This window comes from Octopus bimaculoides, chromosome 8, assembly GCF_046866305.1.
Source record: "Octopus bimaculoides isolate indiv1 chromosome 8, ASM4686630v1, whole genome shotgun sequence".
Lineage (NCBI taxonomy): Eukaryota > Metazoa > Mollusca > Cephalopoda > Octopoda > Octopodidae > Octopus > Octopus bimaculoides.
In genome coordinates, this window is record NC_142935.1 from 56,548,636 (window position 1) to 56,561,419 (window position 12,784).

Genomic DNA, 12,784 nt, shown 5'->3' on the forward strand with positions numbered 1-12,784 from the left:
TTATTTTTTTTTAATTCTACTAACCACATTGGTTCCTGGAGAACTGAAGCCTTCATCTTCTGATATCCTGTAATTATTGAACACATTAATATCTCCTCTATGTGTGTGTGCATCTATATATACATTACAACATCATTGTGTGTTTGTATCTTCAAATCTGTATGTGTTGTATGTATAAAGTATATATATACTGTTATATATATCAGTATATACACTGATATATATATATATATATATATATATATATATTTATCTACATAGATACGCATGAATACAATAAAATACATGTGTGTATTTAGATGTACACATACATACCCAGATATTTATTTGTGTTTGTGTGAAAATTTGTTTCTGCCCAAAAATCTGTCCCTATCTTCCAGAATAAGTGGAATTTGTTATTCTACATGAGACTGCTAGAAGAAACTAGCATCAATAGTGGCTGTTGAGCTAGATTTTCTTTGTTGTTTTGGGGAGAGTAGATGGAGTTGTGTGTCTAGCGTTCACCATTCACCATGGGACAGTCAACCTGTTGATGTACCATGTGTGCACGTCTGTGTAAGGAGGGATGCAGTCTCGGTTTAAACAATCTATTTTGTTTACCTAGTACCACCACCAGCCTCACAGTTGAAAATAAAAGTCAACCTTTCCAGCCATCCCTTTGTGATATTTAAGGGGGCCCCGACTCCTTACCCACAATGCAGAGACTAAAGTAAAAGCTACTAGCTCCTCCATTATCTGTTTCTATTTTCTTACTGTTATTTCTACTGCTGCCAGTACTGATATTGCTATACATATTAGTACAACTATTACAGTTAACTACTATTGCTGCTGCTACTGTTAGTAGATGGAGAGCAGCAGGGCTTTGTAGATATTCTATTTTCATCTGTGTCCTGTTTCCCATTCCACCCTGATCATTTTATCTGAATAGTTGATTTAAGGTTTTGTTCTATACTTTTTATTTGCCAACCACATTGTTAAATGCAATGTAATGCCAAAAGCCCAAATTTTTAACCCTTGCCCCATTTTATTTTTTTAATATTTACGTTTGGAAAATTTTTTCTGCATGGTTGTATGTTGTTTTTGTCTTTTTTTTTTTCAATCTTCTTGGAATAAAGCCAATTAAAATTTGCGGAAATGTATCCCAAAATATTGACTAGAAATTGTATGGCTAGGTCCTCGAGGGCTTTCTGTTTCATAGCTCTTTCAACATAGACTCTGCCAGTATCCCACTGGGATTGATTTGCCTTTCATGCCCTGGGTTCAATAGGTACAGTAATATGATTCAATCAACTATATACCTTTCTACAAAATTGGCCTTGTGTATAGCCTAAATTAATCATCATCATCATCAATATTACTATTATGAATAATAGTATTATTATTATTTATCATATAGTCAGTCACGTACTGCAGTTTCTTTGTTCTTGCCCACTTTGTTACTTCAAATCCTTTCATTGAGATCTATAGATCTTGAAGATGATGATAATGTTTTACAACTCTGGATGCTGATATATATATATATATATTTATAAATACATACACACACACACACACACACACACACACATATGTATGTGTATCTGTCTCTCTTTCTATGTATGTCTGAGATACATATATAAAAACAAGCTGGTTGTCTCTTCAATTGATTTATTCACATATGGTAGGTCTCTTGTTCAGAATCAGTTCAATTGATGTTGTGCTCCATAAAGTTCCCCTACCACTTTGGGTCAGAGTCTAGTAGAAGTCAATATTCCATATTGTTTATTAGTGTCTTTGACCTCAACAAGGACAGCATTTATACACCATTATGGGCTAGTTGTATATTTCAAATAATCCACCCAAATAAGACTCCTGAAAACCTGTAAATATGTAACAAAAATAATTATAGAAACTATGATACTCCCTCTTCTTGCTCATTATTTTTTTTTTTTTTTGTTGTTATAATTATTATTATTGTCATCATCATAATCATTTTTATGTGACAAAAGCCATAGTGCAGAGGTAAATTTTCTTAGTGAACTGAGTCAGATACCTAGTTTCAAGTACTGGTTCCAAACACTCCACTTTGACTGTTTACCAATGCTCTTAAGAAAGGCGTGAACAGCACAATTCCTCATTTCTTCTCCCTATAAATGTGAAGCTTCATACCTGGTTTAGAAACCATCATTATTGTAATTATTATTACTGTTATTGTTTTTATTGTTTTATTTAAAAGAAATTATTAATAATAATAATACTGTTGATAGTTTTATTGATTTCAGTTTTACTGGATCCATTTAATTAATCTAACTGTTCTACATTAATGAAAGATAACTTCTGAAAGAGAGATGGAATCTATCAGCTCCTGCTGATACTTAAAATAAATCTTGTTTTGAAAATGGTGCTTTATTTATATATATATATATATATATATATATATAATTTCCATTTATACCTTTGTATAAATGCTTCAGTGTCCGTCTTTTTGGAATTATACAAACCATTGCAGACATAATAGAAACAATACTACTATACGAACAACACTAGCGTTACTTTAAGTTTATACCATCCATAAGATTGGGGATGATATGTCGTTAAGACTGTAACCCTTCCAAATCTGACACCGACCACAATAAAAATCTAACAGCATCTGCTTTTTATCCTGATATATTTTTTTTTTTCTTTTTGGCTACTTTTTTTAACAAGACATTTCACACTTGTCTTGTGAATACTCGTAGAGTTTGGGGCACTTTATTTAGTTTGGGGTACCTCGTATCAAGATATCTTTATAGTTGAGGTACTATATATATATAGTTTATTGGTTTATTTCTGTATATAGAGCCTTGCCAAATATTTTAGCTATTTTTTTCATCTGTTATCCCATTTGAAACAGGGGGGAGTGAGGAAGGAAAAGTTATTTAAAAATATACAAAACAAGAAAATATTTTTTAAACATTGCCCTTAATTTTTATTTTAAATACATATAAATATAACTATTTATTTTTTTTTTTTTCCAAATGTTTGTTTTTTTTGTGAAGTTTATTGTTCTTTTTTCTTGGCTCTGATTCTTTCCCCCTCCTTCCTCTTCCTACAATTGACCGTTTCATATTATACAGTCTGTAAAACAAGAGACTTTACTGAATTGTTTGTTTGTTTTGTTTAAATTTCATGCTTTCCCCCACCCCCACCACCACCAATCGGACTACCCATAGCTCCCCTCTCCCCATTCATTTTCTTCTGACGTTTGTTGTATTAACATTAACAACTCTCTTTATTTCCTCCCCCCCCCCCCATTCCCTGCCCTCTATCCTCTGACTCTCCCTTCTTGCCCCCACCTTCTTTCCGTTGTTATGCTGTGTCAAAAGTTGAGTTTGGCAGTTAAAAATAAAATGGCACACTTGTACCGAGAAGTCTTTCTAGCGCAGAGCCGTTCTCACAAGCAAGTCCGTGAGGGCCCACAGCTTCCACCACAAGACAAGATTATAATGTCAGTGACGTCAGCTCAGAAAGAAATCTTCAAAGCAATATACAGTGGAATCCTGACTTTTTTTTTTTTTTTTTTTTAAATTCTGCACCTGGTTGAGAACTTTGCCTTGTTTAGTTTGGCTCCAAATTGGTTAGAAAGAGCCCAGCAAAACCCCCGCCATGGTATTTTTTTTTTTTATTTTTTTTTTTTAGATGCTACTATACTTTCATTGTATCCTAATGAGTGTGTAGCCATGATGTTTTGGCTGGCACTAAAGCAGTTATCTTGAACAGGTCTCTTGTGTGTGTGTGTGTGCGTGATTGTGTGCATGCATGAAACTATGTGAGTGTGTGTGTATGGCCATGGAATCTATGGCTACCACTTGATTGAATAGTTGTCTCCAATGGGGTGTGGCAGTGACGAGGCAAACTGCCTATCCCATATTGCTGCAACCAGGGACTGTTCAACATCACTTTCACATTAAGTGGCAGATATTCGACTATAAATAAAAATTGTGTTATATAATTTGCTGCTTTTGTCTTTTTTTTTTTTTTTTTTACTTTTCTTTCTTTTTCAGGATTGTTTGTGAGATTTGGTGTTTCTGTCAGTGTATGGCTAAGTATTGGTAAAAGCACAGAGGGTTACAAAATGCTGGTTACACAAAGTATTGATTATCTGTGTTCTATTACCAACATTGTTCTGTGTTCCAACTTATTTCCAAGGACATGTGGCGAGAATGGATGAGCATAGCTGTGTGAAAAACTGCCACACCCTAGCAGTTGAGGGAACCCGTGGAAGAGGCAGGCCCAGGAAGACCTGGGATGAGGTGGTGAAGCACGGTCTCCAAACATTAGATCTCACCGAGACAATGACTTGTGACCAAGACCTTTGGAAATATGCTGTGTGTGAGAAGATCCGGCAAGCCAAGTCAGATCAAAATCCAAGGCCTCTGCCAGGGATGTAGTCAGCCCACTTACGCGTAACATTCCATCATTGGACACTAAACTCCGCTTGTGAATACCTGTTGAGGCAAGTGAAATCGAAATCGAACTAAATTTGTAGGAACACTAAACTCGGCTGGCGAAGACCTATTAGGGCAAGAGAAATCGTGATGGCACTTGTACCAGTGGAGCACTAAGAGCACTGTCCAAGCGTGATCGTTGCCAGAGCAGCCGTCTGGTTTCCATGCCGGTGGCACGAAATAGCGCCATTTGAGCGTGATCGTTACCAACGCCACCTTCCTGGCACGTGAAAAGACATTCGAGCGAGATCATTGCCAGTGCCACTGAACTGACTCCTGGGCAGGTGGCACGTAAAATACACCATTTTGAGCGTGACTGTTGCCAGTACCGCCTGACTGGCTTTCGTGCCGGTGGCATGTAAAAGCACCCACTACACTCTCAGAGTGGTTGGCGTTAGGAAGGGCATTCAGCTGTAGAAACTCTGCCAAATCAGATTGGAGCCTGGTGTAGCCACCTGGTCCACCAGTTCTCAGTCAAATCGTCCAACCCATGCTAGCATGGAAAGCGGACGTTAAACAATGATGATGATGGTGTACTGTTTGCTAAAGATTACTTAACTGCTGCAACATTGTTTTAACATTTAAACCAGCCATATTTGTCCAAAATATTCTACATGTTTTATGTTCAAACTGACCAGATTCGGCCTCTCACACCTACCTGCCCTACAATGTCATTCTAAAAATAAACAGTCACATCATCTAAATCTTGAAACTACAAGATAATGCATGATCAATTCAACACTGTGTGAATGAATTAGCATTACAGTTTACACAGTGATCTTAATGTTATAGGGTTCAATGACATTTTTTAAAGCTTGCAATACTGATGGATAAAAAAATGGAAAATCACTCATTTGGACCACTACATAATTTTCAATGGTGCTCCAAGACCCTGTTATTGGCTTTATTTATCAGCAAGCTGTGACATGTAGAGGAATGGTTTAATAAATTGACTGTTCCAGAAATTAGAGCTTACTTAATATTTCTTTGTGGATTCCTTTAAAATTTTGATTTTTCTTAGAGAGTAGAATGGATTGACTAACAAACCTCAATCTGTTTAATGTTCACACTTTTTCTGAAATTTGTATTTATTATCCGAAACTGATTTCTTTTCTTCTAGTAGCCTATGGTCCTTAACAAAGGCATAACACACAAACAACCACAGACAGCTTGCTGTTACCATATATCAGAAGAAAATGTAGAGATCAGACAGGAAATACTGTGTAAGATTTGAAAAGAGATATAATTACGGGACTGTAAGCCATATAAATAAAATACATTGTTGTTACAGATTAGTTTCTTCTTTCAACAGATTCTGCAGAGCAAAGTTTTACTTAACAAAAGATGCAGCAATATTATCATCAACTACCATAGAAGTGAATGATATATTGTAAGAGAAGAATTTATAGGAGTCACTAAGCTTAAGTTTTGAAGGAGACCAAGATAATGTTAGCAAAATTTGTCAGTATAGGTTTATAGGATATTGCCTGGAGACATCAGCCCTGATCAAGCAAACATATCATCAGTGGTGTAGAGGCGTAATGGCCCAGTGGTTAGGACAGCGGACTCGCAGTCATAGGATCTCGGTTTCGATTCCCAGACCGGGCATTGTGAGTGTTTATTGAGCGAAAACACCTAAAGCTCCACGAGGCTCCGGCAGGGGATGGTGGCGAACCCTGCTGTACTCTTCCACCACAACTTTCTCTCACTCTTACTTCCTGTTTCTGTTCTGCTTGTAATTTAGAGGGTCAGCCTTGTCACACGCTGTGTCACGCTGAATATCCCCGAGAACTACGTTAAGGGTACACGTGTCTGTGGAGTGCTCAGCCACTTGCACGTTAATTTCACGAGCAGGCTGTTCCGTTGATTGGATCAACTGGAACTCTCGACGTCGTAAGCGACGGAGTGCCAACATCATCAGTGGTATTTTTACCATGACCATCTTGTTATTTTCTATATCGCAGATTACATGTTGCTTACTTTTTTTAGGCTAATAGTGCAATGTTAGAAATTCGGTTACATTTTCTAGTTGATAGCATTATCAGTAACTATGGGGGTATTGAGACTGATGTTAACCAAAGATTTGGTATATTTTAGAGAATACACACTCTCTGGTCCTCCAACATCAGCCTGCACACCAAAGTTCTACCAACAATTCTATATGCTAGTGAAACATGGAAGAACACCATGAGAAATTAGTGGAAAGCTAAATGTGTTCCACCAAAGAGGCTAGAGAAGGATTCTGAGAATGTATTACCAGGACTACATAACCAACGAAGACATTCTAAAGAGAGCCAACATAAGACTGCTTAATAAAATTATCCCAGAACGAAAATTAAAACTAGTAGGTCGACCAGAACAATACCATTCAAATGGGCCCCACTGGAGGCAAAAAGAAAGAGAGGAAGGCCAAAAACTACATTGTGCTGAATGTGTAGGTGACACATAAAATATACCATTTCGAGTGTGGCCGTTGATCGTTACCAACATTGCCTTCCTGGCACGTGAAAAGACATTCGAGTGAGATCGTTGCCAGTGCCAAAATACACCATTTCGAGCGTGGCCTTTACCAGTAAGACATCCGAGCGAGATCGTTGCCAGTGCCAATGGACTGGCTCCTGTGCAGGTGGCACGTAAAATACACCATTTCGAGCGTGGCCGTTGCCAGTACCTGCCTGACTGGCCCTTGTGCCGGTGGCACATAAAAGCACCCACTATACTCTCGGAGTGGTTGGCGTTAGGAAGGGCATCCAGCTGTAGAAACTCTGCCAAATCAGATTGGAGTCTGGTGTCGCCTCCTGGTCCACCAGTCCTCAGTCAAATCGTCCAACCCATGCTAGCTTGGAAAGCGGACGTTAAACGACGATGATGATAATGAACATGAGAGAGGCCAATGTTGAGAAAACTGCAGCGAATGGAAACCATTGATATCAACTTGCTACCCAATGTACTCTAGAAGGACTGGATTGAACTGAACTGAGCTGTTACTTCATTGTTTTGCCTTTATAAAAAGATAAGAATCTAAAAGCTGTGAGTATCAACTGATAGCCTGTACCATGGTTTTGCCAATTGCTTTTGGGCCCTATGTAGTCACAAGTGGACAAAGCCCTCACACCCTCTTGGCACATTGAGGAAGCGACAGTTGGAAGGAGAAAAGGCTGCTCCAGCACTTTGGCTGATACATGTTTCCAGCTAAATAGACTGCAGTAATGAGAAATGATGTGTCTTGCTCAAGGACATAATGTGCTCCCAGCCGAGGAATTAAACCAGTGATATTGTCATCATGAGCCCAACAACTTAGGCCATGCACTTTCATATATGGTGTATTTAAGGTGAGATAATTGTAAAAGTAGCCCCTGGAATAGAACAAGACACTACCACTATGTTAAATGGAGGTCAAATTATTTAATGTAGTGAAAAATATTTAATTAAAATTTAAACCTATAATGGAAAGGAAAATCGTTAGTGTCAATGGTAATGTTTATCAAGGAAAGGAAGGGAGATAACTCTAAATGACTAAAAAAATTAATGGTGTAAAGAGTGAGATGTACCTTGGATTTGTTGATCCAATGAAGGACAGCAACAGGATTGCAAACTATGTGAACAATAGTTTGTGGGGGGGCAAACTACATGAACAAATTTAAATGCACAAGTGTGCATCTATTTAATTTCTGAAGTTTACTGTCTTAACAGAATTCAGGACTGGATATTCAGGAGAACTTTTGTCCACCAATAAGATTTTTCAAATATTTTGAAATAACTCAAAACTATAAAGAAAACTTGAAGCATGGAAGAGTTGGCTTAAGCTTGGCCTGAAATTAGCAGTAATCAAGTTTGTTAAAATAAAGTTATGAGATCAGTCTACCACTTTCTGAAAATTCCCTGTTTGGTTGGTTGGAAGTATCATCTTCATCATTTTAATTGGATGTATTTATGAATTATATTTGAATTGCTCTTGATGCAGTCAAAGTTGTATGGTTAAAAAGCTGGCTTTTCAACCATATGGCTTCAAGTTCAGTCCTGCTATGCTGAATCTTGAGCAAGTTCCTTCCATTATAACTCTGACTAACTAATTCCTTATGAGTGAATACAATAGATGGGAGCTGTGTGAGAGCCTGTCATATACATATATAAATGTCTGTATATACATCTATGTGAATGTTTACATTCTGTGATTCGCATGGAGAAGCATAAACCTAGTGGATGAGTTGTTGACAGGGAAACATTAACAAATATCACTAAATGGAATGGAAGTTTCACTTACTTGAAAATTAGGTAAGGGTTAGCAACAGGAGGGTGTCTAGCTGTAAAACAATGCCTCAATAATATGTATTTGTCTAACTTATGCCAGCATTAAACAAAAAAAACAGAACTCAGAAGAAAGAAAAAAAAAGAAGCTATCCTCAGATGGAAGGCCTGGTCTGAAAATTTGGAAGAGAGAGGACTCTGCTAGAGATACTCAAACCCCATCCAGGTGGACTCTGCTAAAAGGTACCCAAGGCTCATCCAGGTGATGAATTAAGTTTGCCATCTAAGAACAGGAACACCCGCCAATGGGATTATTGAGTATTTTTCTTTTTTTTTTTGATGGTTTTTATATCTGAATGCCAACCACTTCACAATATGGACTGGGTACATTATATTGTGCTGTTGACACTAAATGGTCAAGTCTGAGCTTCAAAGTATCAGCAAATAACAAAAAAAAAAACCCAACAGCATCAAAGAAATATTTTTGCTTACTATGTGACAAGTGACTAAGCTGCAGCTAAAAAAAAAATCAGCTGTTCAGATGACTTTCATCTGCCTCTGATGCAGATTGTGTTTTTAAACACAGCTTGTCCATAGCAAGTATTATCTCTAGACGAATAGAACAGTAAATTTGCTTTTTGTAATGTATTTACATTAAGTATGATAAACATCTGGCCATAATAAATTCTGTCGTATTCATGTGAAAAAAGCTCATCTGTTTCCAAATCACAAGAATCCAGAGGGGCTAGTATTTATCTCTGGTTTCTGAAACATTAAGCAGATAAGAGAGAAATTGAACTCAGCACTGCAAAATGTCTAATCAATAGCTTTATACTGCAATCAATTCTTTCAACAGTGGGTTACATATATATATATAATCACACTTGACACAAGAAAGATTTAGCCAGTTTCCAAACACATTCAAAAGTAGTGGTAGGACATCAACTCAGCTTTCCACATGGAAACTTGTATGACAGAAATTGAAGAGGTTCATACAGAGAATTGGAACTACGAGTTGTAACTGTAGATTTAATATGGCAAGGACTTAGCTCTGCTTTAAAGACTATAGCAGAATATTAGTTAATTTTGATTAAGTACAAATACCCAATATTTTTAGGAAAGGAGAAATAAAATGTCATATTCTTGTGCGACCCAAACATTAGCAGCATAAAAGATACAATGGTTTGTTTACAAGTGAAATGGTTTACATGTGAAATATGCAGGCATGGATATGTGGTTAATGCTGTTCAATAAGGGTATTACCTTTTGCTGTAGTGCTGGAAATTTAAAAAAAAAAAGTACTAAATTTTATACAAAGGGAAATATACTGTTGTTACATTCATGCACATGAAAATACGATTCATTTTGATCAAAGACTTTAGATGAAGTCACAGACTCTGCTCATTAACAACTAACTTTCATGCCTTGCAACAGTTACCAGTAGAAATTAAGAAAGCTTTATACCAAATATTGTTGTTGAAAATTTAATGATTATTGCAATCACTGCAAAAAGGTTTCCTTTTTGTTTCTTATCCATTCTTTGTATATAATGAAGGAATTTCCAATGGAATATCTATGCTTTATTGGTGAGTGGCATGATTTTCTTAATTTCACTTTGGTTTGTCTGGTTTGTATTTCTGATTAAGTTTTTCTGTCAATAAAGAAACACAATAAACATTGGTTTGTTAAGCTGTTTCATTGAATTTATTATCTTGAAGGTTTACAGGAAATATCTTTTAAATTATTTTGTAACATTAGAATTGAATGTATGACCACAATTTTAACACTGGTCTTATTTCCATTTCATGTTTATTTGTGTGTATAATTGCTACACTGTTCCAGATATGTAAACATACATAATAGAATTAGAGAAAGAAGAAAATGGGGTGTAATATGCAGTACACTATTTTCCTAGTCATGTTATAGACTTAAATGTTCTCATACATTTCTGGCATGTTGCTATGGATAAATGATCTATTGTTAACTTAGGGAAGTTTTTATGATGGAATACTGTGGGGAGAGGAGAATACTGACAGTACAGGGATGAACCTTTACCTGGGAGAGAGTAAAAAAATTTTCTTGCAGCATAAAATTTTATCTGAGTTCTATATTTGCTGACATTTGGAAGGGCATCCAGCCATAAAGACCAAGCCAGAGCAGATTTTGTGATGCTGGTGCCACAAAAAATGCATCCAGTTCATGCAGTAAAGTGGTTGGTGGCAGGAATTGCATCCAGCCAGTAAAAACCATGCCAAAACAAACAGTTGAGTTTGATGCAGTCAGCTCCTGTCAAACGGTCCAACCCATACCAGCATGGGAGATGGACATTAAATGATGATAATGATGACAACACAGACCACCATCTGGTTTTGTTTTTCTTTCTGCAGACTCAGCCAGCTTCTACCTCAAATAACCAATGACATTGATGTATCCATAGCAGTCAAATAAAAATGTCTAAGTGGCTAAGAAGAATTATTGCTACTAAGAGGAATACATTTTCAGACTATTAGTCCCCTCTTTATGCTTCCCAACCACATGGTTTCAGGTTCAATCCCACTGCTCAGCCCTTGAGATGAGTGCCAGCAACTATAGCCCGAGGCTGACCAAGGCTTTATGAGTGGATTTGGTCATCAGAAATTCAAAGAAGCTCATAATATGTGTACATGTGTATGTATGTGTTTGTTTGTATTTGTTTCTTTGACTTGACATCATGTAATAGTTATAAAAGAAATGAGTGTCATCATCACAAAAGAAGAATCATTCATATCCAATCTACCCTGAAAACATGTCTGGTCATGGGAAAATATTAGCTAACATGGGAAGAGGTGAGGGCTGGTGACATGAAGGGCATCCAGCTGTAGAAAATCAGCCCCAATAAATTCCAACCAATCCATGCAAGCTTGGGAAAGTGGATGTTAAACAATTACAAAGATGATGAATGACATCTACACTGTTTCATTTGATTTCTTATCATCATCACCAAATATATTGTTTTATATACGTGTATATAGCCTCAGACAAGATTCAAACTTTATTTCTATACTAAATATTACAATGTTTTTCTTATTCAATAATATTCATCAGTGACATGGTGTGCAAATTAAATAAAAGTTTAGAAATAAAAATTACAAAAATTAGGAATGAATTACTTACTCTAAGTTGTGTGTTCATGTAAGCTTTGTGGAAAGGAAGAGCAGTCTCTTCCGTTAACAGCAGCTCATTCTGAAGCCGGTCAAACTTCTCCAATTCATCCTCCAACTGAAATCACAGTTTACAAGCAACCAATATTATTAATACATTATAAATACATTATTAATACATTATAAATACAACTCCCCATTGCCATTCTCATCACCAGTAGATAAGACTAAATTCTGTAATTCATTTAGTTCTCTTAGTTAACACTTATCATTACATTATCTACTTCATATTTCTGGCATTAGAAACTGTGTTTTTATCTTATGAAAATCCAATTACAATTTTCAGTTTCTCTGACATCAAATGAAGCAGGTTAAGAGTCTGGTCTCTCCTCAGATTATCATTGGTTTATATTCTGTGGAACCCAGAGTTATTCTCAGGTTGAGACAACACATGGAAGGTTTGATATGAACCAGAATAATATCTACTGAAATACCTATCTACATTGTCTTCAGTCTGTTAGCTTCCCTTCCTTTGCACATCAAAGCATATGTACAGATGAAAGAATGTTTGTATTTCATCTTGAAATATAATTTCTACACACCTGAGTGTGTGCAAATGGAAAAGAATTTCATCCTGAAAATAAATAGAATACTTACAGATGAATTTAACTTAAAACGTTGGTTGCCACTTGTCACGTCTTCTCCGTTTGGTAAGAAACATTCTACAAACCAATTTTCAAACTCTGGGAATAAAAAATAAAATTGCTATTAGACCAAAATTTCATGTTTGCATCTGTAGGTTCATGCATAGCTGTGGGGTTAAGAAACTTACTTCCAAACCACATGGTCTCAAGTACAGTACTATAGTGTGACACCTTGGGTAGGTGTCTTCCACTATAACTCCAGGTTGACCAAAGCCTTAGGAGTGGA

General features: G+C 36.5%; 1 protein-coding gene across 2 annotated transcripts in view; it reads right to left on the reverse strand.

Moving 5' to 3' along the window:
* Positions 1 to 10,182: 10,182 nt before the first annotated feature.
* Positions 10,183 to 12,784, reverse strand: part of LOC106882635 (kinesin-like protein KIF9) — a 43,108-nt gene continuing 40,506 nt past the window's right edge. For both annotated transcript variants that reach the window (XM_014933377.3, XM_014933376.3), the window contains 3 exons: positions 12,512 to 12,597; positions 11,868 to 11,972; positions 10,183 to 10,365 (listed from right to left, as the gene is read on the reverse strand). In XM_014933377.3, coding sequence (XP_014788863.1) covers positions 10,288 to 10,365; positions 11,868 to 11,972; positions 12,512 to 12,597 — 269 coding nt within the window. In that variant the 3' untranslated portion in view covers positions 10,183 to 10,287. The remainder of the gene's footprint in view (positions 10,366 to 11,867; positions 11,973 to 12,511; positions 12,598 to 12,784) is intronic.